The sequence below is a fragment of the Cyclospora cayetanensis genome, unplaced genomic scaffold, assembly GCF_002999335.1.
Source record: "Cyclospora cayetanensis isolate NF1_C8 unplaced genomic scaffold, CcayRef3 CcayRef3_contig_143, whole genome shotgun sequence".
Taxonomy (NCBI): Eukaryota; Apicomplexa; class Conoidasida; order Eucoccidiorida; family Eimeriidae; genus Cyclospora; species Cyclospora cayetanensis.
The window spans coordinates 84,280-107,190 of NW_020312085.1; the positions used below are offsets into that span (position 1 = coordinate 84,280).

General features: G+C 55.1%; 3 protein-coding genes across 3 annotated transcripts; 1 reads left to right on the forward strand and 2 right to left on the reverse strand.

Moving 5' to 3' along the window:
• Positions 1-234: 234 nt before the first annotated feature.
• Positions 235-6,576, forward strand: LOC113147158 (apoptosis-inducing factor 3-like). Its single transcript, XM_026336721.1, has 15 exons — positions 235-508; positions 688-777; positions 1,405-1,482; positions 1,795-1,893; positions 1,951-2,238; positions 2,530-2,616; positions 2,818-2,951; positions 3,590-3,679; positions 4,021-4,133; positions 4,298-4,465; positions 4,853-4,917; positions 5,131-5,266; positions 5,638-5,731; positions 6,089-6,237; positions 6,459-6,576. The coding sequence occupies exons 1-15, from the start codon at positions 235-237 to the stop codon at positions 6,574-6,576; spliced, it is 1,983 nt and encodes a 660-aa protein (XP_026192506.1).
• Positions 6,577-7,314: 738 nt separating this feature from the next.
• Positions 7,315-16,615, reverse strand: LOC34619088. Its single transcript, XM_026336722.1, has 13 exons — positions 16,530-16,615; positions 15,663-16,410; positions 14,942-15,261; positions 12,470-14,815; positions 12,264-12,351; positions 11,394-12,058; positions 11,217-11,292; positions 10,373-10,981; positions 10,017-10,267; positions 8,221-8,570; positions 8,009-8,108; positions 7,614-7,704; positions 7,315-7,368 (listed from the first exon to the last, which is right to left on the reverse strand). The coding sequence occupies exons 1-13, from the start codon at positions 16,613-16,615 to the stop codon at positions 7,315-7,317; spliced, it is 5,784 nt and encodes a 1,927-aa protein (XP_026192507.1).
• Positions 16,616-19,050: 2,435 nt separating this feature from the next.
• LOC34619090 (ruvB-like 2) lies at positions 19,051-22,449 on the reverse strand (the record flags this gene model as incomplete). The annotated part of the gene is made up of 10 exons (XM_026336723.1): positions 19,051-19,146; positions 19,389-19,613; positions 19,817-19,982; positions 20,107-20,168; positions 20,287-20,407; positions 20,791-20,870; positions 21,082-21,221; positions 21,669-21,785; positions 22,045-22,177; positions 22,331-22,449. Coding segments are annotated over 10 exons (1,259 nt in total), but the record flags the coding sequence as incomplete, so codon positions are not given.
• Between the last annotated feature and the right edge of the window lie 462 nt (positions 22,450-22,911).

The window sequence follows — 22,911 nt, forward strand, 5'->3', positions numbered from 1 at the left end:
GGGGCCCCCTCCCTACGGCAGGGGGGCTTTCCCGTTGGGAGGTTGCAGCGGCCAAAGCGACAGTACTGCGTGCAAATTCTTATTTTCGGATTTTTTGTTCATGGTTTCAGCGTTAGTAGCTGCCACCGCTCCCCAGTGTGCTGGTATACCACGCAAGCACGGAACCCTCAGCCACCCACGTACCTCCTTGCGGTGGACTCATCAGCGAAGCAGAGGTCCTCCTGCCTCGAAGCAATGAGCTTTTGGAAACCGACACTGCTCCGGCGGCTTGGCGCCGCTGCTCTTCTGCAGCAGCAGAGGCGCTTGCGTGTGGGCAGTGCCGTCACCTCGCCGCTGTACTTCCACCAGCAGCAGCAGCGGCAACGAGGGCAATCCACGAAATCGCGGCAAGTGGCGCTCGCTTCGGCTGTTGCCGCCTTCTGCTTCTCGTCTGGACGCAGCGAAGTGCCTCTAGGAGACGTCTCAGATTTTCCAGAAGGAGGGATTTACGAAGTCACTGTCAACGAGGGTAAGCCGCTGCCACACGCCCCCGATACAGGAGGCTCATGCCGCTGCCGGCCGTCATCGCTGAGGGGGTTGCTGCTGTGATTGCTGCCCCCTTGTCTGCGCCTCCTCCAGTCTCGCGAATGCACGGCTGCACACATGGGCCTTCTAACTTTGCGTGGATCCTGGTGCTCTGCGCTGCAGCAAAGGATAAAGTCTTGGTAGCTCATATGGACGGCAAATTCTACTGCACGGGAGCCACGTGCCCCCATTATGGAGCTCCACTCGTCAAAGGCAAGCCGTTGCTGCAGTGCAGCTTATGGAAGACACCCAGGGCGCATGTATATAGATACGCCGTAGAATACGCTGTTTCTTGGGGCCCTTTGCCTAAAACTAAACTGCCCCAACAGCTGTTGATATCGCCTTTCTCCTAGGAGTAGTGTCGGCTGGCCTCCGGGGAGGGTTTGCTAGCTAGCCAGCAAGCGTAGTGCAATGCAAATGCATGGGGGCAGTGCTTGACGTGCGTCAAAACCAACGGTACCAACGGCTGCGTGCGGTGGGGAGGCAAAGGCTTTTGTACCTGTCGTTCTCTATTGGCACGGAACTGCGCTTATACAGAACACGTGAAGGGGGGAGGGGCTTTGCAGCTTAAGGGCTAGGTGTCCAGACGTTTGATGGGGGTGTGTCAGGACCGTATTTGAGGGGGGGAATGTTTTTTGCTCCTGATGCCGACCATCCAGATGCAGGGCTGAAGGCGGTGTGTTGCATCGTTATTACTGGCAGCGCCAGCAGCTAATTTGCTGCTCGTGCTCTAACCCGAGTAGAAAGGTGCAGGGGGTTCCTTGGAACGGGATTCACAAGCATCAACTGTGTGTTTTGGAGCTGTCGCTGCTGCCGACTGCGCCTCGCATTGGAGTGCAGGTGTAGCAACACGAGACCACGTCACATGTCCTTGGCACGATGCGAAGTTTGACTTCAAGACGGGGAAGTGTATTGCGGGTAGGTCTGGTCGAAGTCGCTTCGAAGACAGGTGCTGGGGTGTACCTACACCCTTGGTATTTTTTTAAATTAAAAATGAGGCCCTCCACTGTATGTCTCTGGACGAGTCGGCATGTGTTCCTTGAAGGCAGCCGGAGCGACGCGCGACAGGCATGCGGTGCCTGGGGTACAGCCGAGTTTTTTATTTTCTAGAGAGGGGATTTCCCTCCAGGATCGCTGTTGCCTGCATCATATTTTTCTGGTGCTGTGGGCGGCTTGCTGCCAGCCGATTAGCGTCTTCGTGGGTTGTATGTGCGCCTTGCGATCACGAAGGGCCTGTGGCGAAAGACATTCAGAGTTATCCCGTGACGATCAAGGGAACCACGGTATTTGCGAGTCTGCCTCCCCGACTCGAAGACGAAAAAGCCCCGAGTTTTTCCTGCTGCACGCCTCGACCAGAAACAGTAATTTGTTGACCCCTCTTCCGAGCGTGCAAGGGCCTCTCTGCACGCCTAGGAGCAGATGCGGCTCACAGAGCAAGCGCCTTTGAGAACCGATCGAGCTCAGGGGAACCTCCTTGCACCGTTGGTTTACGCAGTGGGGTGGAGCGCTCGCTGTGGGCATTCTTCGACCTCAGAAGACATCGCCGCTGGCGAGGGGTTATGACTGCCTCGATGTGCTGTCTGCAGGCCTTCCACGACAGCACGTTTGTAGTTGTTGGGGGTGGCGCAGCGGCGTCTGCTGCGGTAGAAGAACTTCGCGCGCTAGGCTTTCGAGGTGTCGTCTAGTGCCTTGACTTAGACATGGTTTTTTTCATGGCACTGCCTGCCTGCTGCGTGCGTGCAAGGCCTTCTCTCTGGATGGCTGCTCTCCCCCGCGCAAAGCATGCAGTCTCATGCATGCTTCGCCGTATCCTGCGTGCTTTGTCTTCCACTCGCTTCTCTGTGGCGAGGGCAGCACCCGCAGCTTATTCGCCATGCGAGGAGGGCTTTTCATAGGCTTGCCTGCGTCCTGAGGCTTGCATCGCAGGCCAGCCACTCTTCTCCTGATGATGCGTTTTTCCCGCAGGCAAGCTTGTGATGATTTCTAGAGAAGAGCTGCCTCCTTACGACCGCATCATGCTAAGCAAGAACATCCGATGCGAACCCGAAAACAGTGGGCTGCCTGTCGCACACATATACAGCCGCATGTTCTGGGCACCATGCATACCGCCAAAGGCCTACCTGACTACCAGAATTTTTCCTCTCCTTGGACCCTTTTCGCCGCTCTCTTAGACTCAAAGGGTGCGTTCCATTCACGCACAGGCAGCCAGGTCTGCTTGTGGTGGCGCTGCTGCTGCTGCTGCTGCTCGCACAGTCCTGCTCCGCCCGAGAGAATATTTGACGGAGACGCTTCAAGTTGATTTGCGCCTTGGAGAGACGGTCCAGACCATCAACGCAGACACACAAACTCTCAAAACGAACCGGGGTCATGAGCTTCACTACGATAAGGCATGTCTGTGCAGCCGTGCCGGCAGCTGTCTGACGCCACGGCTTGTGTGTCTGCTGTGCATCTTCCAAAGTTTTGTATGCGTCCTCCGCTGTCGCTAGACGACTGCTACAGGCTTTTCCTGCCAGGACCTCTCGTGGCGCTCTGTCCAACTGAGCAGCACCAGCACGTTTGTGTCGCTGTGTGTGTCAATATGTGTGTCGGTGTCTGTGTGTGTGTCTCTCTCTCTGTGTGTCTCTTTCTGTGTGTGTGTCGGTATGTGTTACTGTGTGTCTGTGTCTGTGTGTGTGTCGGTGTCTGCGTGTGTGTCTGTGTGTGTCCGTCTGTTTATTCCTCTCTGTTTGTCTCTCTTTGTCTGTGTCTGTCTCTCTCTGTCTGTCTCTCTGTCTGTGTGCGTGCTTTTCTATGCTGTGTTGTGCGTCTGACTTGGCATTTTTTCGTTTTATGGAAGTGTATGTGTATTCGTGCTTGGCGGGTTGCCTGCATTCAGCTTTTGCTCTGCACCGGCAGCCGTGTGCGCCGGCTGGATGCAGTGAAGGGAGCAGATGCCTCTGGGGTGTTCTACTTGCGCGACATGGTGGATTTGGAAAAGATGCGGAAGAGTCTATTTTCGGACATTAATACCGTTGGTAGCTTGAAGCACGTCGTTGTGGGCTCGTCTTTCATTGGAGTTGAAATTGCTGCAGCGCTTAAGAAAATAGGCGTCAAGGATGTCACAGTAGTCGGCCGTGTAAGGCGTATTTCTGAGCTTCCTTCTCATTCGAATGTTCTGTCTCTGCGGCGGGGGTGCTCTACCGTGTAGCACAGCTGACTGTGCCCCCCTCCACCCCACCCCCCTGTGTGTCTGGATCCGTCGCCACTGCTTCCCCAGTCAGCACAGCGATAGCCACTTGCTTTGTTGGTCTGCACGCAGTGCACTTGTGGAATGGAAGGCGGCAAAAGCCTTCGCGGGACCTTGCATGTGTGGACAGACTTATATAGCACCAAATGCCTGTGTGCATGTACCCAGCACCGTAAAAAAATGCATGCGTTTGCGTCGATTTTGTTGTGTCGTTTGTTTTAATATTGCAGGAGTCGGTTCCCTTTGAGCGGGCACTCGGGCAGCGCGTCGGTGGAGCCTTCAAGAATTTGCTGGAGTCTAACAACGTCACCTTCATCCCCGAGGCGGAAGTTGCAGAATTCATGTGCGCTTCTGCGTGTGCTGCCTCTCTCATCACATTGGGTGTGGAGGGACCTGCTGTATGAGCGCGTCGTCTCCGCATGCACGCACGCCAGCAGCACTGCCTCCATCCCCTAGTGTGTTTCTAGCAAGGGGTCGCTTCAAACACATGTCAGTGGTGTGTTACAGGACGAGGAACGGCAATGTCATCGGGGTGAAGCTCAACAACGGGAACGTCTTGGCCGCTGACAGGGTGGTTGTCGGGGTTGGCGTCACTCCAGATCTCCCTGCCATACAGAGTAGCACGCCAGTCAAGCAAGGTTCCCAAGGCGGATTGCTCGTCGATCCTTTGCTCTCGTGCGCTTTGTTGACAGACCCGCTCTGCTCTTTGTGCTGTATGTTGTGATATTTGTGCTGGCCAAGGATGCATCGTTTTTCGCCGCAAAATCGCCAACTTGGCAGCTGCTTCCTATCTCTATCTATATTTTTCTCTCCCGGTTTCTATGTGTATATCTATATGTATACTGATGTATCCTGAGGGCTGCCGTGTGGCCGCTTTCGTTGGGGTCTGCCTTCCTGGGGTGCCGCCTGTAGAAGTGCATATTTCGTATCGCCAGTCTGTTTCTGTTCGTGTTCTTTATTCTCGAGCGCCTTCCACGCTGCCTTCTGCGTGCTAGTGAGTGGATAGACGGGTAAGCTGCCATTCTATGCTTGAACAAATCGCAGTCGCATCTCCTTTCGCAGGTCTGCCTCTCATCCAACGATATTCGCTGCGGGAGATATTGCAAGCTTCCCGTATGTCAAGTCGGGTAGGTTGTTTACCCGTGCCTCCCTCTCCTGCACGGCGAGGTGGCGCTGCCGCTGAAGGGAGTGCTGCTGCTGATGTGGTCGTTTTTTTCTCTGATTTTCGCCGCACTGGAAGCCCCTTGCGTGCACGCGTGGGTTCGAGGGTGGCGACGTTAGCGGGGAGCATGCACATGTTTCCTCAGATGCTTAGGGGACCGTTTCTGTTTGTGCTCTAGGCCAGGAGACACGCGTCGAGCACTATGCCACTGCTATGGATCAGGGCAGAGCAGCCGCAGCGAATATGCTGGGTCTCAATAAGCCTTTCACGGCGCTTCCTTTTTTCTGGACGATGGTTTTTGGGAAGGGGCTGAGGTTCGTGCTGCTGAGCTCTGACTGCTTAGCCACTTTACCCCCGCGCTAACACTTCTTGTTCTCTGCTTATATGGACGCCTGCATGCCCAGAGGTGCCACCTGCCGGATGCTGCGCACACCAAACACGTTCTTGCCATGGGGGGCCCCGATAAAACTCATATCTGTGCTCTTCTCTTCCTCTCCAATGCACAGGCCGCCACAAATGCTTCGCTCGACCTTGTTGCGCAGCTTTGTGTTCCTTGTTTCAGCCTCCATGTCATTTTTCGCCTCTCGTGCCCCTCCCCCCGCATCAACATGCCACAGACCGGGGGCACACGCGTCGCATGCAATCCACCTGAATCCTCGCGCGCCACTGCATTTTCTTTTCACAGGTACATCGGTAACGGCGCCGGCTTCGAGGACGTCATTATAGAAGGCGATCTCGCCAAAATGCAGTTCGTCGCTTACTACACGAAAGGCGAAAAGGCGAGCCCCAACAAACTGGCTGTGTAGAGCAGATCTTTCGAAGGGCTGTTTTTTTGTGCGGTGCCTGCGTGGAGAAACTGTCGGGCTGTCTCCTGAGCGATGCTGGTTGCTATTAGGCTGTGCGCCATACCCTACGCCCAACCCACTTTTTAATTCTGCGGTAGAAGCATCTCCGAACTCTCCCGCAGCAGAGTTCTGTGTGTCTTTCTAGTGACCTGCATCGCCAGAGCCTCTTCTCACCGCCAGAGAGCTGTGTCTCTTTCGGGCTGCATGTGTATGTATGTATGTATGTATATATGTATGTATGTGTGTACGTGTGCAAATGTGCGTGCATGTTTGAATCTCTCTGTGCCGCAGGTCATTGCTGCTGCAACAATGGGCAAGGATCCAGTTTGCGTCGCTATTGGGGAAGCGATGCAGGCAAACATCATGCCAACTGCGACAGAGCTGCGCATGGGCTTGCAAAACTCACAAGATATTTTGAATAGAGTCAAGGTGCTTTTGGCGTGCTGATTTGTTTCTGCTGTAGCGTTGCGTGCCTTGCGCCCTGCCTGCGAATCAGCGGGTTGCGTGCCTAGTGTCTGCGATGCCTTTTCAGCAAGCCTGCATCAAGAAGGTTGCATGAGGCTCCGCGTGGATCCTTCAGGACAGCCCACAGAGGGCACCAGGGGGCCTGCACTTTCGACGTTTTGTTTGTTTCCCGCTTCTGTGCCCCTTTACTCATCAGGCAGAGAGCACAGGCGCAGGAAGAAGTGCAGCCGCAGTCCTTCACCGCCGAGTCTTCGAGCAAGTCTTCGCCTTTAAACGTTAGTCCCGCCTTGCGAGTGTGTACCATGAGATGGTGACAATAGATCTGGTCACGAAAGCGTCTCGTATGCACGACATGCCTCCCCATCGCCCTGCTTTTAGCGAAACATGTGTTTCCCCCTACCGGCGAAGAGACGGTTTGCTGCAGGCTGCTAGCCAGCGCTATTAGCACCATGCTTCTGAAAACAACCCCCCCTTCGGGGCCTACCGCGGCTAGCTTACGCGGCAAAGGGCACTTTCAGGGAGTGGCGGCATGACTACGCTCGAAAATGCCCTGAGAATAATTTCTTCTACTGGAGGTTTCCAAATGCAAGCGTATGCCACCACGCTGGCACTGCTCGGCTCCCCTCACGGGGCACCGTTCACATGCTTCCATCGTTGTCTCTCCGTCTTCTGACGTACTGCAGACACGGTTACATCCCTTAGCAGGTGTGCGTGGACTCGTCTATCTATGTGTGCTCGGTCGATGGCGCCCGCCCGACCCTTGAAGCTCATTTCTGTAGCAATCTGCCTCAACCGGAGGTGCTGCTGAAAGGAGGCCTCACGCCAACAAACCGTGTTTTCAGGCTAAATACACCCCGAATCGGGGCAAAATCTGCCTACACTTACCACTATTATGGGGCTTTACACACTCTTTGCAGCTCCAGCAGCAAGGCATGCATCCCAGTAGCAAGCAAATACCAACCCAAACAGGTTCTACACTAGGCTCCTCTTGCGAACCGGCATTCTGCCTCTCTCTCTCTCTCCGATTGGCTGTTTTATTCTCATTCAAAGTTTCATAGAGGGAGAGGACAGCTTGCAGCCCACTCTGTCAGTTCTAAAGCCGACGCCTTTTGCTAAAACAGGAACGGTGAGAGGTGGGATATTACCCAGTGTGTAGACTCCGGACGGTGGCGCAGCCCCCACGGCGTGATGGAGCAACCCCGCTTTTCCCCCCGTTGCTTTTGTCGCGTGCCCTTGCAAACGCAAAAGTGTGTGAGTAATAACACCAGCAGTGCAGCCCAGGCGAAGAGGGCAGAGCAGCGCAACCCTCAAGAAATCGTCGAGCAACTCTGCGCGTCTGCTAGCTTCCTACCTCCCCAAAGGATTCAGGAAGGAGTTGCTGCTGCTGCTCTTTGACCTCCCTAGCCAGAGTCTCGTCTCCTAGGAGGTCTTCTAGCTCGTCTCTGCAAAAATGACACCCCGGCCGACATCCCAGGAGCCATCACAGTTCGCCATGGCGGGTGGGCTTCACAGAGAAACGTTCGCTTCGGGATCTTCCAGAGCGAGCAGGCACAGCATGGAGGCACATGGCAGTGAAGCGCTACCGTGGCCTCTGGTGGTAGTGGCTCCGGTGGGGAGGACTGAAGACTATCCGGTTTTTTTTTGCGGGGTAGAGTGGGGGAGCCTCCTACGGGGCGACGACGAGGGGTCGACACTCGTGTCTTTTGCGATGCGGGAAGCTGAGTGTCTCTCCGGAAGTAAACTCACCTGTAGTCTCTAAGGAGACAGCATACGGCCCGCATACAGGCTTCCTGGAACGGAGATCGTCTAGCTCTAAAGAGCGCGTCCAGAGACTTAAGGACCGGCACTACCTACGCCGCAAAGCAACCGAATTTCACGTGCACTTGTGCTTTTGCGTGTGTTTCTACTCGCGATTCTGACATCAGGGATGCAACCGCTCCACCTGGGAAAGACCAGACGGACCTCTGTCTGGAGCACCCGCCGGATCATTGCCGCAACAAAGCCTGCCACGCCAGTTTCGCAGGATGCAATCTGCAGCGAGGCCCCTCGCTGAGGCCTGCGGGGGCCTCCTTTGGTGGGAGGCTTGCTGCGGGAGCCCTCTTCAGTGGACAGTGCTGCCTCGGCAGTTTTGGATATCTTGAGGCGCAAGTCTGTCGACGCGAGCAGCAGAAACGTGTCCTCCAGCAGACACCCGAGCGGTTCCTTGGAGGACTCAGGTATTGCCAGCGGTGTGATGCTGCACGATGCCCCTAAATCGCTCTCTCCTTCCGCATCGAGCCACGGGGATAAAACTCGACTAACTAGCAGCCTGCGCGTGGATCACTACACCACATGAGGACCTACAGGTTAGTTTCTAGAGGTGTGTTAGTGGGTTTGGATGTATGCATGTACGTGGGTAATATGCCTGTTTGTGTGTGTGTGTGTGTGTGTGTGTCTGTGTGTCTGTGTGTGTGTGTCTGTGTGTGTGTCTGTGTGTGTATGTGTCTTTTTCTGTGTGTGTGTGTGTGTGTCTGTGCGTGTGTCTGTGTGTCTGTGTGTGTGTCTGTGTGTCTGTGTCTGTGAATGCATCCTTCTCTCTGACAGGAGGGAGGTTGTAGCGACATAGACCACTACCCGTGTAAGATACACCTCCAGTGCGGGAATGAGAGGAGGCGGGTTCGCGCGTGCGAAATGGGATCTCCGATTTATGCACGGACACCAGCAAGCAACGCACCGCTGAAGCTGGAGCTTCCTTAGCATCGAGAGAGACTTTAGGACAAAGCTGTAGATCCTCTGCACTCCAAATAGCAGCAGCGGCACAAACACATACAGACGCATATATATATATATATATATATATATATATATATATATATATACATATGCCTCCATACATACATTCGTAGACACATACACACACCCGGCTGCACGGAGGTCGACAGCGCGAGAACTGCGAGGCAGGCATTTGAACCCTTTTGCAGCCACCTTTATACACCTGCATGAGTGCTGCAAAGCAGACTGGTGCGAACGCAGGAAGAGCTATAGGAGACGTCGGTGCTTGCCTGCTTGCGGCGGGCATCGGAAGCGCACTGCAGCTGTGCAGCCAGCATCCGGCCCCTAAAGGCGGGGTGTCCATACGCCTTGTTGAGTGCGCAGAGAGCCTCCACGAAAATTGCAGGCAGCGTGCTCTCCTGTATACACGACATAGCACGATCCACTGGAAACCCTTGACATGCTTGCCGTCCAGGGAATTATCTATTGGGGTAGGAGAAGGACTTTTAGCAGCGAGCCGTTTTGCAAAATAAAACTCCACAGCGTCGCAAGCGCTGTGTCGTGTGTATTTTGACGCACGTGTCGAGGCAGCACTACGCCCAAGTAGACGGATTCTGCCAGCTGCCGCACGGACGCATCCTCATCTCCCAGGCAGAAGAAAAGTCTGAAGCCGCAATCGCAAGAGACGCAGTAGTACCCATAAATCGCAGCGGAACTCTTCTCTCCGGGGGAAAAAATCGCCAGTAAAACAGCCGCCCTTCACAAAGAGCAGGAGCTGAGCCCGTGTGGCAAACACATCCTGCCCGTGTGTACATAAAAATCTTTGCCTCCGAATGGCGTTGGTCCTTCCCCGGGAGACCTCGATGCTCGGAGGCTTCGGCAGTCTGCTGCCTCCTGTCTTGCATAAAAAGCTCTGGGAGACAGCTGTAGCTGCCACTCCCCTTGCGCGCACACACCGCTGCTCTCGCATATGTTCTTGCAGCAACCTCTCAGGATTTCTTACCCGAGAACAACCTCTCCCTTGCATCTCACGAAATCCTCTGTCAAAAGTCGAGACAAGCACACCAATGCCATCTTCCTCAGAGGGGCCACTACTCCCGTGTTGCTGATTGGTTTAAGGGGCATCCCCAAGGCGCTTGCCGCGGATGTCTGAGGGCTAAAAGACGCTTCTCCATCTGAAGCTATTGCAGAAACTATGAGAGGCAGAACTTTGTCCGCAAGCTGCCCATGACGCTGCAGCACATCGCTGAGCACCTGCAACAGCACGAGCAGCAACGACGCGGCGCACACGCAGCTTGCAGAAGGGGTGGCGAACGTGGACGACCGAGGCACAGAAAGGGCATATGAGCAACAGCTCACCACAACGGCATTAAGTCGAACCAGATGGGGTTCGTCTGGATGCAGCTGCGCAGCCAGAAGCTCCACGGCGAGCTGCAACAACTGTTGCTGCCCCGCGACAAGGCCTTTTTTCGAGGCATTTGAGAGAGCAGGCGCAGAAGCACTGGACGGCACGCATCCCGCACTAACTGCCAACTTCCCCAGCACATGGACAGCCACCACCCTTACACGCAGCGGGAGAGGCGCAAGCTGCCGGCGATGCTGCTGCTGGAGAGAGGACGCTGGCCTGCGTCTCTTGCTCTGCGGCTCGGTGGAGTTGTGCGAACGCAATGGAGCGAAGGGAGACAAAGCGGAGGCAACAAGCGCAGCCGCTTGAGGAGAGTCGGTGGGGGTGGTGGTCATGCTGCTGCTGTTGGTGTTGCGACTGACAGAAGTATCATCTCTATCGAATAGTCCTCCGAAGCGAGGCGGGGTCCTTCTTCTCGGGGGCGTTGCTGCCGCTGCTGCTGTCAAAACTGTGTCAAGGCCGGAAGAATCTCTGCGGGTGCAAGGCGGTGCATCCTGCTTCCACGTCAGTCCCGACTCCGCAACCTTCTGGATAGCTGAAGGCAGCTTGTCAAGCACAAGCGCCTACAACCGCAGCAAACGAGGGACAAGAAGGAAAGCATCGGCAGAATAAGCAGCAACAGTAACAGCAGAAACAGTAACAGCAACGAAAGCTGCCACAAAAATGCAACCGCCGTTGCATCAGAAGATGCCTTCCAGCCCCCCCTTCCGTTCCCCCAGACTCCCATGCTCCTCCCCACCCCGTTTTTTCTTCTTTTCTTTATCTCCATGGCAAAGCGGCAGCTTCCTATCTGCTCACCTGCACGACCTTTGCTACATCCTCTTCCAGTCGTAGGAGCCCCATCAGAGCCAACTCTCCAGCTAACACGAGATGTCTGCGGCACCGCAGCCATCACATCGACAAGAGTTGCGTTTTGTCATTCAAGACCAACGCAAGGGCGGCTGCTGCAGGGGTCATTGGAGGATAACAGCGCACCTGCAAAAGACTTCATCGTCTGGAAGAAGCACTATCAGCTCTTCTCCACTTGCTGCTGCTGCAGCGCTGCCATGCAGAAAGGCCGCTGCTGCACGGTGTATCATGCCTTTCAGCTCCTGCTGAAGGCCCTCCCGAGTACACTGTAGCAGCGCTGCTGTCCAGCTGCATCCCAAAGAATCGTTTGGCTGCTGCCTTTGAGCACGCATGAAGAAGGATGCAGATGCTGAGCAGTACTGAAGGTCTATAGACACTGCAAAAAGCGTCTGTACTGCGGGAGCCACGAGATCGATTGGCAGCAGCTGCCGAGACAGCAGCATCAACAGCTCCTGTGCAGCAGCTGCCCTCGTGGTTCCGGAAGCAAATCTAGATGCAGACTGCACAGCTTCCAGCAGCAGCGAAGCCTTCGTGTGCAGCAGCTCGCTCAAGGGAAGCTGCTGCATGCGGTGTGACTGCTCCTGCTGCAGCGTGTCAGGGCCGTGTTGAGCAGCGCATTTTTGCTGCTCCTGCTGCAGCACCGCAGTCGCCACATGCCGCCACGCTGCAATGACTGCTTCCGCAGCTTCTGCTGCCCGTTTTGCACCGCACGCAGGCATTTTATTGACGGGCCTGTCTGCAGCGGCAGCGCTCGCCTTTGTCGAACTCTCATTCACCCAGTCCAAAAACCCCTGAAAACGCAAAAGAGAGAGAGAGCAAAAAGCACCGCTCCCCAAATTCAGAGCTTCCAACAGATATGGATATGCATGGCGACAGCAGTAGCAGGCCGCCGCCTCCAGCAGCCGTTGTTCAGTTATTGCCCGCACCAGCAACAGCAATTGCAGCAACAGCAATTGCAGCAACAGCGATTGCAGCAACAACGGGAGCGAACCATACCTGCAGCTGCAGAAGCCGCCTCACAGCAACATTAGGCGCACACACGCTGCGAATACACGCCTCAAGAACCTCTGCAGCGATCCCGTTCCTGCAAGCACATAATTACATGAACGCGCAGCCATTCTGGGAATCTGGTAGCGTTTCAACATGCATTTTCCAGCTGTCCTTACCTTTTCCTCTAAGGCGATTCGAGAATTGCTGCCTACCTTTTGCTGCAGGAAGCTGCATAGAATACCCTAAAGTTTCGAAGCTGCTCGTCTGTCGAGCGCCATATAACCAGGTCTGCTGCTGCATCTGCTGCTGCTTCACCCGTTGCACTGCAACTCCTACTCATGGTGCTTCCGTCGGAGTGCAACAGCTGCTCTGTCAATTCGAAAGCCTTCTCTCTGACCATCGGCTCCTCGTCTGCAGCTGTTGCTGCGTGCAATATAAAGTTCCTCCACGCACTGCAGATGCCGCCGACCAGCGCGGTAGCGACAGCAGACCGAGCAGCAGCAGCAGCCTCACTCGGGGGTTGGACCTGCAAGTTCTCCTCTTGATGCTGCTGCTGCTGCGCCTGCTGCTGTTGCTGTTGTTGTTGCAGCAGCTGCTGCACCTGAAGCTGATGCTCCTTTTGCGTCCACTGCTCACACTGCCCTGCACCCTCGTGCAAACGCTGCTCCCTCTGCATCCGCTGCAAGCCGTCTTGCCCGTTGTTTGCAAACATGAGCTGTTGCTCCCCCTCCTCGAGCAGCTTGTGAAGGGCCTCGGTGGTGAATGTGTGCAGCGCAGCCATGGCTTGCCTCCTCACTAGGACCGAATTGTCTCTGCAGCGTGTTGCGATTTGCTTCCAACCGAGAAGGCGAAACACACTCCACCCTGAAGGGTCGATAGCACCCGAAATCGTCCTTTCTGCTGCTGCCTGTACGTGTATCGCCGCAGCTGCATGCTCAGTGAGGCTTCGCGCAGCAGCCTCCCCCTCTGCGAAGGCCGTGAAGTGTTCGGGCAGCACCCGCAGCAGCGTGAGGTGCTGCAGCAGCAGCGGCAACAGCTGCTGCAGCGCTGACACGCCGGCGCGCCGCACGACTGTCTTGCTGTGGTCTAGGCAGCTGTTTTTGAGGCCTTCTATGATGGAGGGCCTTAGCAGCAGCTGCAGCAGCTGTAGCTGCCTGCTCTGCAAGCGTGTGTCTCCAACGGCTCCTCCGCCTGCTGGCGCTGCAGCTGCAGAACGCAGAAGGACGGCGCAAATATTCGGCAGCGCCTCAACGGCTCTGGCCCGAATAAGCGGCTGGGAGTCTTCCAATGCCGCAGAGAAAGGCACCAGTAGCTGCAGAAGCAGCGCATGCCTGTCGCTTTGTGTTGCATCCGTTAGGAGGGGCGACAGCAGCGTGCCGCTGTCCTCAGACGCAAACAGCAGAGGCCGCTCTAAGCCGCTGGAGCGGCCTCTGCCGTTTGCGCTGCAAGGGTAGCTGCTGCTGGATAAGGGCGCATGCAGCAACTGCTGCAGCAGCTCTACCCCTAGGAGGCGGTGGCTAAGGCGAGCAGCACGCAGCAAGGGCACAACCGCCAGCCTCAAGAAACGCTCCAGCACTCCCCCGTCGTTCTGCATGCGCTGCGGCTCTTCCTCCTGCTGCTGCCCCATTTCCCATAATAGCCAAGCGCTCCTATCGCTGCGCAGCTGCACGGCTTCTTGGAGAATGCAGCATCTAATGAGGGTGCAACACACCCCAGATGCAGCGGCTGCGGAGGCCGTGCTGCTGGGGAGACAGCTAAAGCAGAAGCTACACAGAAAGGCCACAATAGGATCTGCGGCAGATTCGCGCTGCTGCTGCAGCTCAGAAAGAGCAGCTGCTTCTCGAGGACTGGGGTCCCCTAGACAACGTGCAGCTTCCTCGGCGGCAATAGACGTCAAGCGCTCTGCTTTGCTGCTGCCACCCTTTGCTGCTGCGAAAGAAGCGCTATTCTCGTCAGGTGTACTGTCTGAGCCTCTAATTTCACGCAGCTCGTATGCACGTGCCTGCTGCTGCAGCAAGGGGTGCAGGAACAAAGCAGGCTTCAACAGCTCACTGCAACGCGTCACTATCTGCACTAAAAGGCCGACAATCTGCTGCTGTCGCCCCCTCTTCTGGCGGTATTCGCTTCCGAGCCTCTGGGGGGAGGCTTTCGCAGGCCCACTGGCTCCTGCTTCGTCTGCTGTGCAGGCAGCAATTGCTGCGTTTGGCTCAAGCTGGTGCTGCTGATACTCCTGCAGCAGACGCGGCAGCAGGGGTAGCAGCACGTCGCTTGCAGCTGCTGCGAGGCAGTCCACCAAAGGCCCTCCTTCGTACAGCGGCAGCAGGAAGAAGGGCTCCGCTTCTGGCAGCTGCCTTGGAGAACGTGGGAGCTTCGAGGAGTCGTGCTCTTGAGGATCTTCAGCGAAAGGAGTTAGGGAGCCTGGCAAGTCACATGCAATGCCCCCTTCGTGCCGGTGCCTGTGACGCTGGGGCACCTTCTGCGGCTGCTTGTGCAGATGCGACATGCGCAGCTCTTTGACGCGCAGCAGCAGCAGCAGAGGTGCCAGCAGCAGGACCTCTCTGAAGGCAAAGACCACACGCCACCACGCTCACCGAGACGGTTGCGCGATTTTTTCTACAGAATGTATGGCCACTGTGTGGTAGTGGAGAGAGGAGCGGATTGACTTGCACAGCAGCTTGTGCTACCTCTGGAAGCCCTGTGTCTTCCCCCACAAGTCCACGGCGCGCTTCAGCAGGAGGCGTAAGGCGTCTCGGCTGCTAGAAATGGAGACAGTCTGCGACTGCAGCTGCTGCAGACACAGACACAGCTGGAGAGACAGCACAGCAGCCAGGGAGGGCAGCGCCTGCTGCTGCAGCCAGACAGCCAGCCGCAGCTGCTGCTGCGAAGGCTGCAGGGAAAGCGCTTGATGCTGCTGCAGCTGCTTCTGCCACGACGCCGCCTTGCCGTCAAAAGGTTGCTGTAGTTGCTGAAGCACCAGCTGCATCCCCTCGCCATCACATAAGGACTGCACTAATCCGTGGCGGTAATTCGTCTGTAACTGTGAGTTGCGCGCGCAACACCACAGACACACAGACACACAGTCACATACACACACACATATACATATATACATAGATATATACGTACATATATACATATATACATATATATATATATGTAGGCAAGCAGGCATGAAGGCAGCTTCTCCCTTCGAGCTTCCGAAGGCCATGGATTACCTCGGCTAGCTGCACTGCAACCTAGCGGCTATACATTTAGCCCGCTTCAGGGCATAATAAGCCTTATAGACGCTAGAGTGTACGGAGACGACGCAAGACTTTAAGTCCCCTCTGCACGGCACCCCTTAAGAAGAAGCTGCCAAAGCTGCTACAACCCTGGCTCTTTCTGATTCAGATAGCCGCTGCCTACCCCTAGAAACCTAAGGTATGCAATCGCGGCATGCATTCCTAGCAGGCCTCCTCGTTGCATGCAGCGATTGAGAGCTGCAGACACCACACGCCAGGCCCTTGAGGGTGCAGCGGCTTCGGGGGTATCCACGACAGCCGTTTCTCCCGCTACAGCAACCGCTGCACGCATGCGCTCCCATCCTTCGCGTTGCACGGCTTGATTTGAAGCAGACAGAATAAGCAATGCGTCTGCCAGTTGGTCAAGTGCACACCCTTGATCAGTGGATGGGAGAGCTTCCTCATCGCGCGCTGCTGCTGCTGCTGCTCCTTCTCCTTTTCCATTTTCAAGACAAGTTTCCATGGCATCGGCGAAAGGCAGCAAGGCAGAAATGGCCTCCTCAAGTGCTGCTACTGCTGCAACAGTATCTTGAGGTGGGGCATCCGACACAAAAGGCGCTGCAGCTGCCGCTGCAAGGTGGGAAACGATTCCAGGAGCAGCGTCAGCAGCAACTGCCAGCACCGCTTTGACCGATGCGGAGAAGGGCGCATAAAAGAAAGCCTCAAAGTTGGATAGAGCGGCATCTACAGGAAATACTCGGTGAGCACTTGAAGCTCCTTTCGCGGTGTGTCTGCTACTGAGAGACGCTGCACTGGCATGCGCAGACTGCCTGCCACGAAGGGTGCTGGCATGTGGGCTGCTTTGCAGTTTTCGCGTAGGCGGTGAATTCCTGCAGCCGCTTTCCGTGTCGCTGCTGCTGTCTTCGCTGTTACTGTCTGAGCTCCAGTTTCGCGAAAGGCACTCAGAAGCGCTGCTCCGAATGCGTGAATGACTGCGGCCTTTTCGTTGCGGCTTGTGAGGCCGCACCGTCCGACAAGGCCCTGAACAAACGTCCATGGTGCTGGGGTGCACTTCCACAGTTTCGATAGCGCGGCAGCTGGGCGACTGCAGGCTTTTGGTGCTGCTGCTGCTTCCATCACGGAGAGGACTCTGAGAGGCTACGACAAAACAGCTGTTCCCCCCCAGGAGGGTTTGTTGCTGTGGCATGTCTGCATGGCCCCTGGATTACTTTGGCATTGTGTGGCTTCGAGCGTGTGATGCATATGGCTGGTGCGGGTGCAGCTGGACTTCCTACTGCCGCTGGCTACAGCAAGGAGAGTCGCACCCCCTTCCAGTCTCGCTTCGAGCACTCACTTACTCCCTCGCTGCTGCCTTCGCCAGAGATGCATGGCTGAAAAGCCACCAGTTGTAGTACGTAAATATAATTTGCATGCAACTGGAGAAAAGGCTCCCTGTGTGCCTTCCAGTAGAGGCCCCTCAGCAGCAGTCCGCGCACGGGGGGCGCCGCGCCTGTGAAACTACGCTGTTTCAAAAAAACAGGGGCTTTTGGGCAACTTCCTGACGCGCATATAGTATCTTCCGTTAAAACAGAGTATATTGTTTTGTAGCACTTGTTCGGATTCCCTTCAAGCTCCCCAGAGTCGGCGGTGGGGGGCCCCCTGGAAGGCGAGATCACGGTGGGGTTGTTGTTGTGTACTACAGCAAGCGAGGACCGAGGTGCTTCGTGAGGGCCGGGAAAGTAGCTTGGAGCATCATTGGCCTTCGTTAGCGCTTTTGGATGCAGGAAGGTGTGACTTTGTCGGAAGCACTATACCTGCTTCCTGCCCCCCAGCCGCGTAGTCCGCATTTTGCATGACCACCACATGTACAGCGCAATTCCATGAATCGAGTTTTTGCATGCTTCAGTTTCATGTGGCTTGTGCTGCATTTGCGCTTCCATTTATGCCGTGATGCCCAACGTTTCCCTACCTTGGCACGCTGCTTGAGCAAGTGCCTACGGAGCTTCAAACTTTGCCACACAGAAGAGCCTTATTTCCAGTAAAAATGCCATTCCGCTGCACGTGGTGCGCCTCTCCCTACGAGCCCTTTGGGAAACTCTTTCTCATGGTGGCAAGTATACTAGAAGCTGTAGCGTGGTATCTCTGTGTTCAACGCAAATCCTGCATATGCCGCGCATCGACGACCCCACCATGCCTCAGATAACCCATACAGCTGTCATTAGAGGGTACACGAATACGCTAACGCACAGAAGGACTGCTCTCTTGTCTCTTCTCTACGAATGTCCTAAAACCTTGCTAGAATCATACACCCACGCCACGCGTGTCATGGCAAAAGATAAACAAGTCCCCTATTAACAGGCATCCTACGCCATACCCTGACCCTCGAACTGGTACCCCAGTGACACGCCTATAGTACTACAGGATGCCGCCTAAGTAGGCATTCCTCAATTTTGGGATCAGGTTCGTCTCGACTACGTAAGAGGGAAGCTAATGCTTTCGCGGATGTCCTTCTTCGGCATACAATCGAGCCGAGTGTGATGACAACACAAGCAAACCTTTGGAACTACCGGCGTACACCCTAAATTTTCTATTGCTAGTAGATGGTGCGCTGCTCATAGAAATAAGGAAAATACTGGCGCTGGCATGCTGTACAGCGAGATCAAGAAGAATGATCCGCTATGCATGGGAGTGAAATATGCTGTGGCTAGCCCGAGGTCGACAGAAAACACCCTAGTTGTGCCTGAGAACGCCTGAGACTAGATAGAATCCACTGCAGGCTGTATCGCTCCGAACGAAGGCAGGGTCCTAAATGTTTGCCCAATGCGACCGGGTACACAGGGTGGTCACCAGTGGCTCATTTACCCTCAAAGCTGTAATTCAAACAAGGGAAGCAAGAGGAGGCTCTCGCTCAAGCATATACGGGGTCATACACTCTAACGCCGGATACACAAGAACTAATTCATTTTCTGGATAACATGCAACAGCCAGTGGATCCGTTATAGCAGCGCACCACATAGGTGGGCGTACCTGCATCGGCAACCGCTAGAGCAAAGGCATCTACCCCATTGTGCCCGTCTGGCTTGCTCCTAGAACATGCAAGTAGCTGAGCCCTATCCAAACTACGCGACTTCATGTCGGCTCTTCACGCTACATCACGAGATATTCATGCAGCGGTGTAGGCAAAGTGTTCGTGTTCTAAAATATGACCTAATAAAAGAAAAGGCTATTTACGTTGGGACTCGGTGGTGCTTGTTCTGAGTTCTGGGTTATGATTCCCCGAATTTGCGTACGGACAGATGTAACCTCAAAACTTCGCACTTCTTTAAAACGCTGATTCCCCTTTCTCTGTCTTGAAGCAAGGTCGGCAGTCCCTCTCAGTGCGGCATTTCCCATAAAAAAAACAGGATTCACAAACACAGACGCGAAATTCGCCGAGGCCCACGCATGTGCGCAGACCTCTTTATGCGTATGCTTGCACATCATGAGCTGTAGAACAAAATACAACCACGTGCAATGACGCCTAGACGAAAATAGTAAACGAAATGTCGAGATCAGAAAGGCCTTGTTGCCCGTTACGCCCCGACAGTTTCCGTCTTCGCCTCTTCCATAGTGACATCCCCGGCACCCTGATCGTTGAGTTCGGAGAACATGAACTCTCTCTGGTACTCCTGTAGAGCAGCCAGCACAAACACAGGTGACATAGGGGTAGAGAGCCTTGCAGAGACGAGCAAATTCAGACCTCAACAAAAAACAGCAGTCGCACAGGCGAAACGCGGCCTGCCGATGAGAGTGTGTGAAAGGCGCTTCAAAAACACCCCTGGGCCCTCCATTGAGCGAGAGGCAAAAGGGGCCTGTTTGACCCTCTGGTGAACGAAACTTCGTGTACAGAACAATAGTGCGACTGGCTTACTACCAAGTACTCTGTGCTTCTCTTCACATCCAGGAAGAGTGTGTACACCCGGCGAACATCCTCCACGTCTACAGCTGCCTTCTTCTTTCTCTTGGCGACGAGATTCGCCACTGTTATCAGATGGAGTGCATACCGCAGAGAAGAGTCCAGACCTATGCGGCAGAGCAACTGCTGGGCTTCCGGCTCGAGCTCTACGTCCTCCTCCTCCGCACGCAGCTCGATAATCTGCACGCCCCCAAACACACCCTCAGCCCTACATTCTTAGAAATAAGCACGAAGGTTGTCCTGTAGAAGTGGTGTCCTTGCCAGCCTTGCTTAGATCTACTGTTGATACGCATGAATACATATACGTGTGCACGTGTGTATGCCACATAGTTATGCAATTATATACACATCCCTCTGACGCTGAAGCCCTTTATGCTGCCCACCTTTAGCATTTCCTGCTCCGAGTACGGTTCCGTAGCAATGATGAGAGTTCTATCCAGAAGGTCCAGGGGCACGCCGTGAGGAGCTTTGTAGTCTGTGCCCCGGATGGTGGTGATACCTCTGTTGGTTGCCATGACCACGATAGGGGCCGCTTCGCTCTCAAGGGCCCTGCATCCAGCCCATACGCAGACACAAGCGTGCACAAAAATAGCAGCACTGGTCGCACCTGTCGGCTGCAAAGCTGCGATAACACGCACAGGCAGCGAGAGCTGGCGCAATCGCAGCAACCAACCTATTCAAGAACGAGAAGCATTCGATGTCGAGCATGTGGACTTCGTCTATGAAAAGTACGCCCTGCAGAAACAAACTCGCAGCCTTCCTACGCCCCCCTAGAAAACCTGAAACCCCGTGCGCAACATCGAACGCATGTTTGGTGAAAGCGAAGAGCGCTTCGTAGTGGTGGGGGGCTTACAGGAATTACTTCCGCCTTTCCCTCTTCTTTCCATTCTGCCACTTTGGTATCGATCTGTTCGCGGACCTCCGGCTTTATTTCGCCTGTATCACCAGCGAAGAGGGCCAAGAAGCCTTGTGCCCTGTGGCAATTAAGGAGGCACACCTCACAGACATGTGCAATGAAAAGTGCAACTGTCTCCACACGGGTCGCACTAGGCCGTGTAATTCCTTTAGATGCATCTGCGCCCCACAGTTCTCGTTATACACGTAAAAGAGAAATAATTCCCCGCAACAAGGACCCCCATCCCGAGCGGGCACCCTCTAAGACCCCTTTTTTCTGCGTTCGATTCCACTCTCGAGGCTCTGCGCTGCACAGGTGTATGGGTGGCATGTAACTCTGCTGCAGCAGTCCTCTGGCGAACGTTCACAGCTACGGGCAATAGCGGATAGGCGCGAGCACCCTAGACCCCCAATTCCACAACGGTGGTCGCACTGAGCCGGGAGAGGGGAGGCCTCGACACACCTGCTGTTGATGACGTCAATTTCATGGAGCGTGACTGTGTGAACCACCTCCTTCCGCTTTTGGAGCTCGCCCTCAGGGCACTGCAAAGGCGTCAAGCACGAAAAGCGCCTTTCGACCTGAAAGGCTTCTCGCCTCAGAATCAGCATGATCTGCGAGCTAGGCTTTGTGCACGCAGCCCTTCTTAGATACGAGCATGTCCTAACTTGATAAAGGGGGAGAAGCAGCCTGCACCAGATGTCTGCAGGATTTCGCGTGATGGAGAGTCATACAAAGAATCGCAGCAGCAGTTACCTGGACAAACCGGGTGGTAGGACCCACGGCGTCGAAGTCCTTAGCCCTTGCGAAGCCTCGACCGATCTTTGTGACTTTGCCGCTCGCCTTGTCGATGGAAATCACATCTCCAGCACTCACGCCTTCCTTGGTTAGAGCATCTGCGGAGGCAGGTGAACGCAGCAGCACAATCTGCATCGCTAGACAAACGCGAAGGGCGCCACCTAAGACAAAATGACCCCGAAGAGAGGAAAATCGCGCATTGCACGCGAAGCGCGGCAAAACTGCATCTTTGAACAGCTACTGCCCGCCTTCTTTGCCAAGTGACGACGGACGGCCAGCAGGTGTGAAGGCGTATTAGCTCCCTCCCGCATGCCATGCACCAGGACCAGTCTGTGACTTCCACGACAAGCCCCTCGGGCTTAACACAGACGAAGCATCCAGCCGAGCATCCAGCCGGCTACGAAGTGTGTGACAACGGAGGGGGAGCAAGCCTGCCATTGCCACGCCTCCTCAGCACTGGCTAGCCAGCTAGCTAGGCGCCTCGCTCTCGACGGAAGTGTACACAAACACGCGAGATCTGGCGGCTCTTCGTCCAATTCGCTTACCTATAAGCTTTGAACCCAAGTCATACAATGTCTCCATTTCCGTGGTTTTGAGGGACATCCGGCCCGTTCTAGCGGCGCCACTTCCAGTAGGTTGATCGATCTCGATTTCCACAACTTCTGCAGCAGCAGTCTCACAGCAGGGCAGACGCGCACGGGCAAGGGTGCAGAAGCAGTCGCCATGGAGCTCGGTGCGTCGCACCAAGATTTCCCAGATGAGGCCCCATGTGTAACAACCAATTCTGTCGAAGACGGGTGCCCATGCGGGAACGCTCGATAGGAGAGCCCTGTGGGGAGCAGATCTCGTAGGGTGGGGGCGCATGCGAGTGCCTGGCTGCTCGCGCTAAATCTCCCCTTTGCCCCCTTCCCGGCAGCGAACCTCCCTCAATAATTTCTGCTTCCTCCTTGATACGGACGGCTATGGAACGTCGAAAGGCCTGCGTAAGGGCCTCAGTCTTGCACATCTCCAAGCTGAAGATCTCAGATCCTGACAAATGCGTGAAGGGAGTATCCTGAATGGACGCGCAACGATCGGCGCAACCGCAAACGCCCTTACGCACAGAAAAAATGCCGGCACAACCCTCGACTGGACCCGTCAAGAAAAGGAAGCTCAAGACTTGAGGCCTATCTGCATGCAAAGAACCCCAATGATCGTCCATGCTTACCGCGCCGAGCTCCTTTGCTATGGCCATCGCAATGGCCGTTTTGCCTGTGCCCGGCTGCCCGGCAAGGAGCACCGCACGCCCTGCAATCCGACCCGCCTTAATGAGACGGCAAATGAGACCTACAGCAGGCGAACACACAGCATGAGAGCCTCTAGCTATGCAGCAACAAAGCCTCAGGTGCAGCGTTCAAGGCGTACAGTATAGTAGATGCAGCACGCAAAGAGATATACATATACATACGCTTGGAGCGAGAGTGCGACGGAGAATGAGAGGTCGATAGAGCACGGGGGAGAAAAAACTGGGAGACACAGGGGGAGAGGCTGAGAAAGACAGAGAGAAAGAGAGAAAGAGAGAAAGAGAGAGAGAGAGAGAGAGAGAGAGAGAGAGAGAGAGAGAGAGAGAGAGAGAGAGAGAGAGAGAGAGAGAGAAAGAGCACACGTGAGAAATCCAGGCACAAGAGGAGCTCGTATGCCGTATTCTGCTTGAAAAAAAAAAAGATAGCACAGAATCAGTAAATGGATAGTGTGTATGAGTAGAAGTCGAAGTACTAATTGTGTATTAGAGTGCGAGGTAGTGTCATT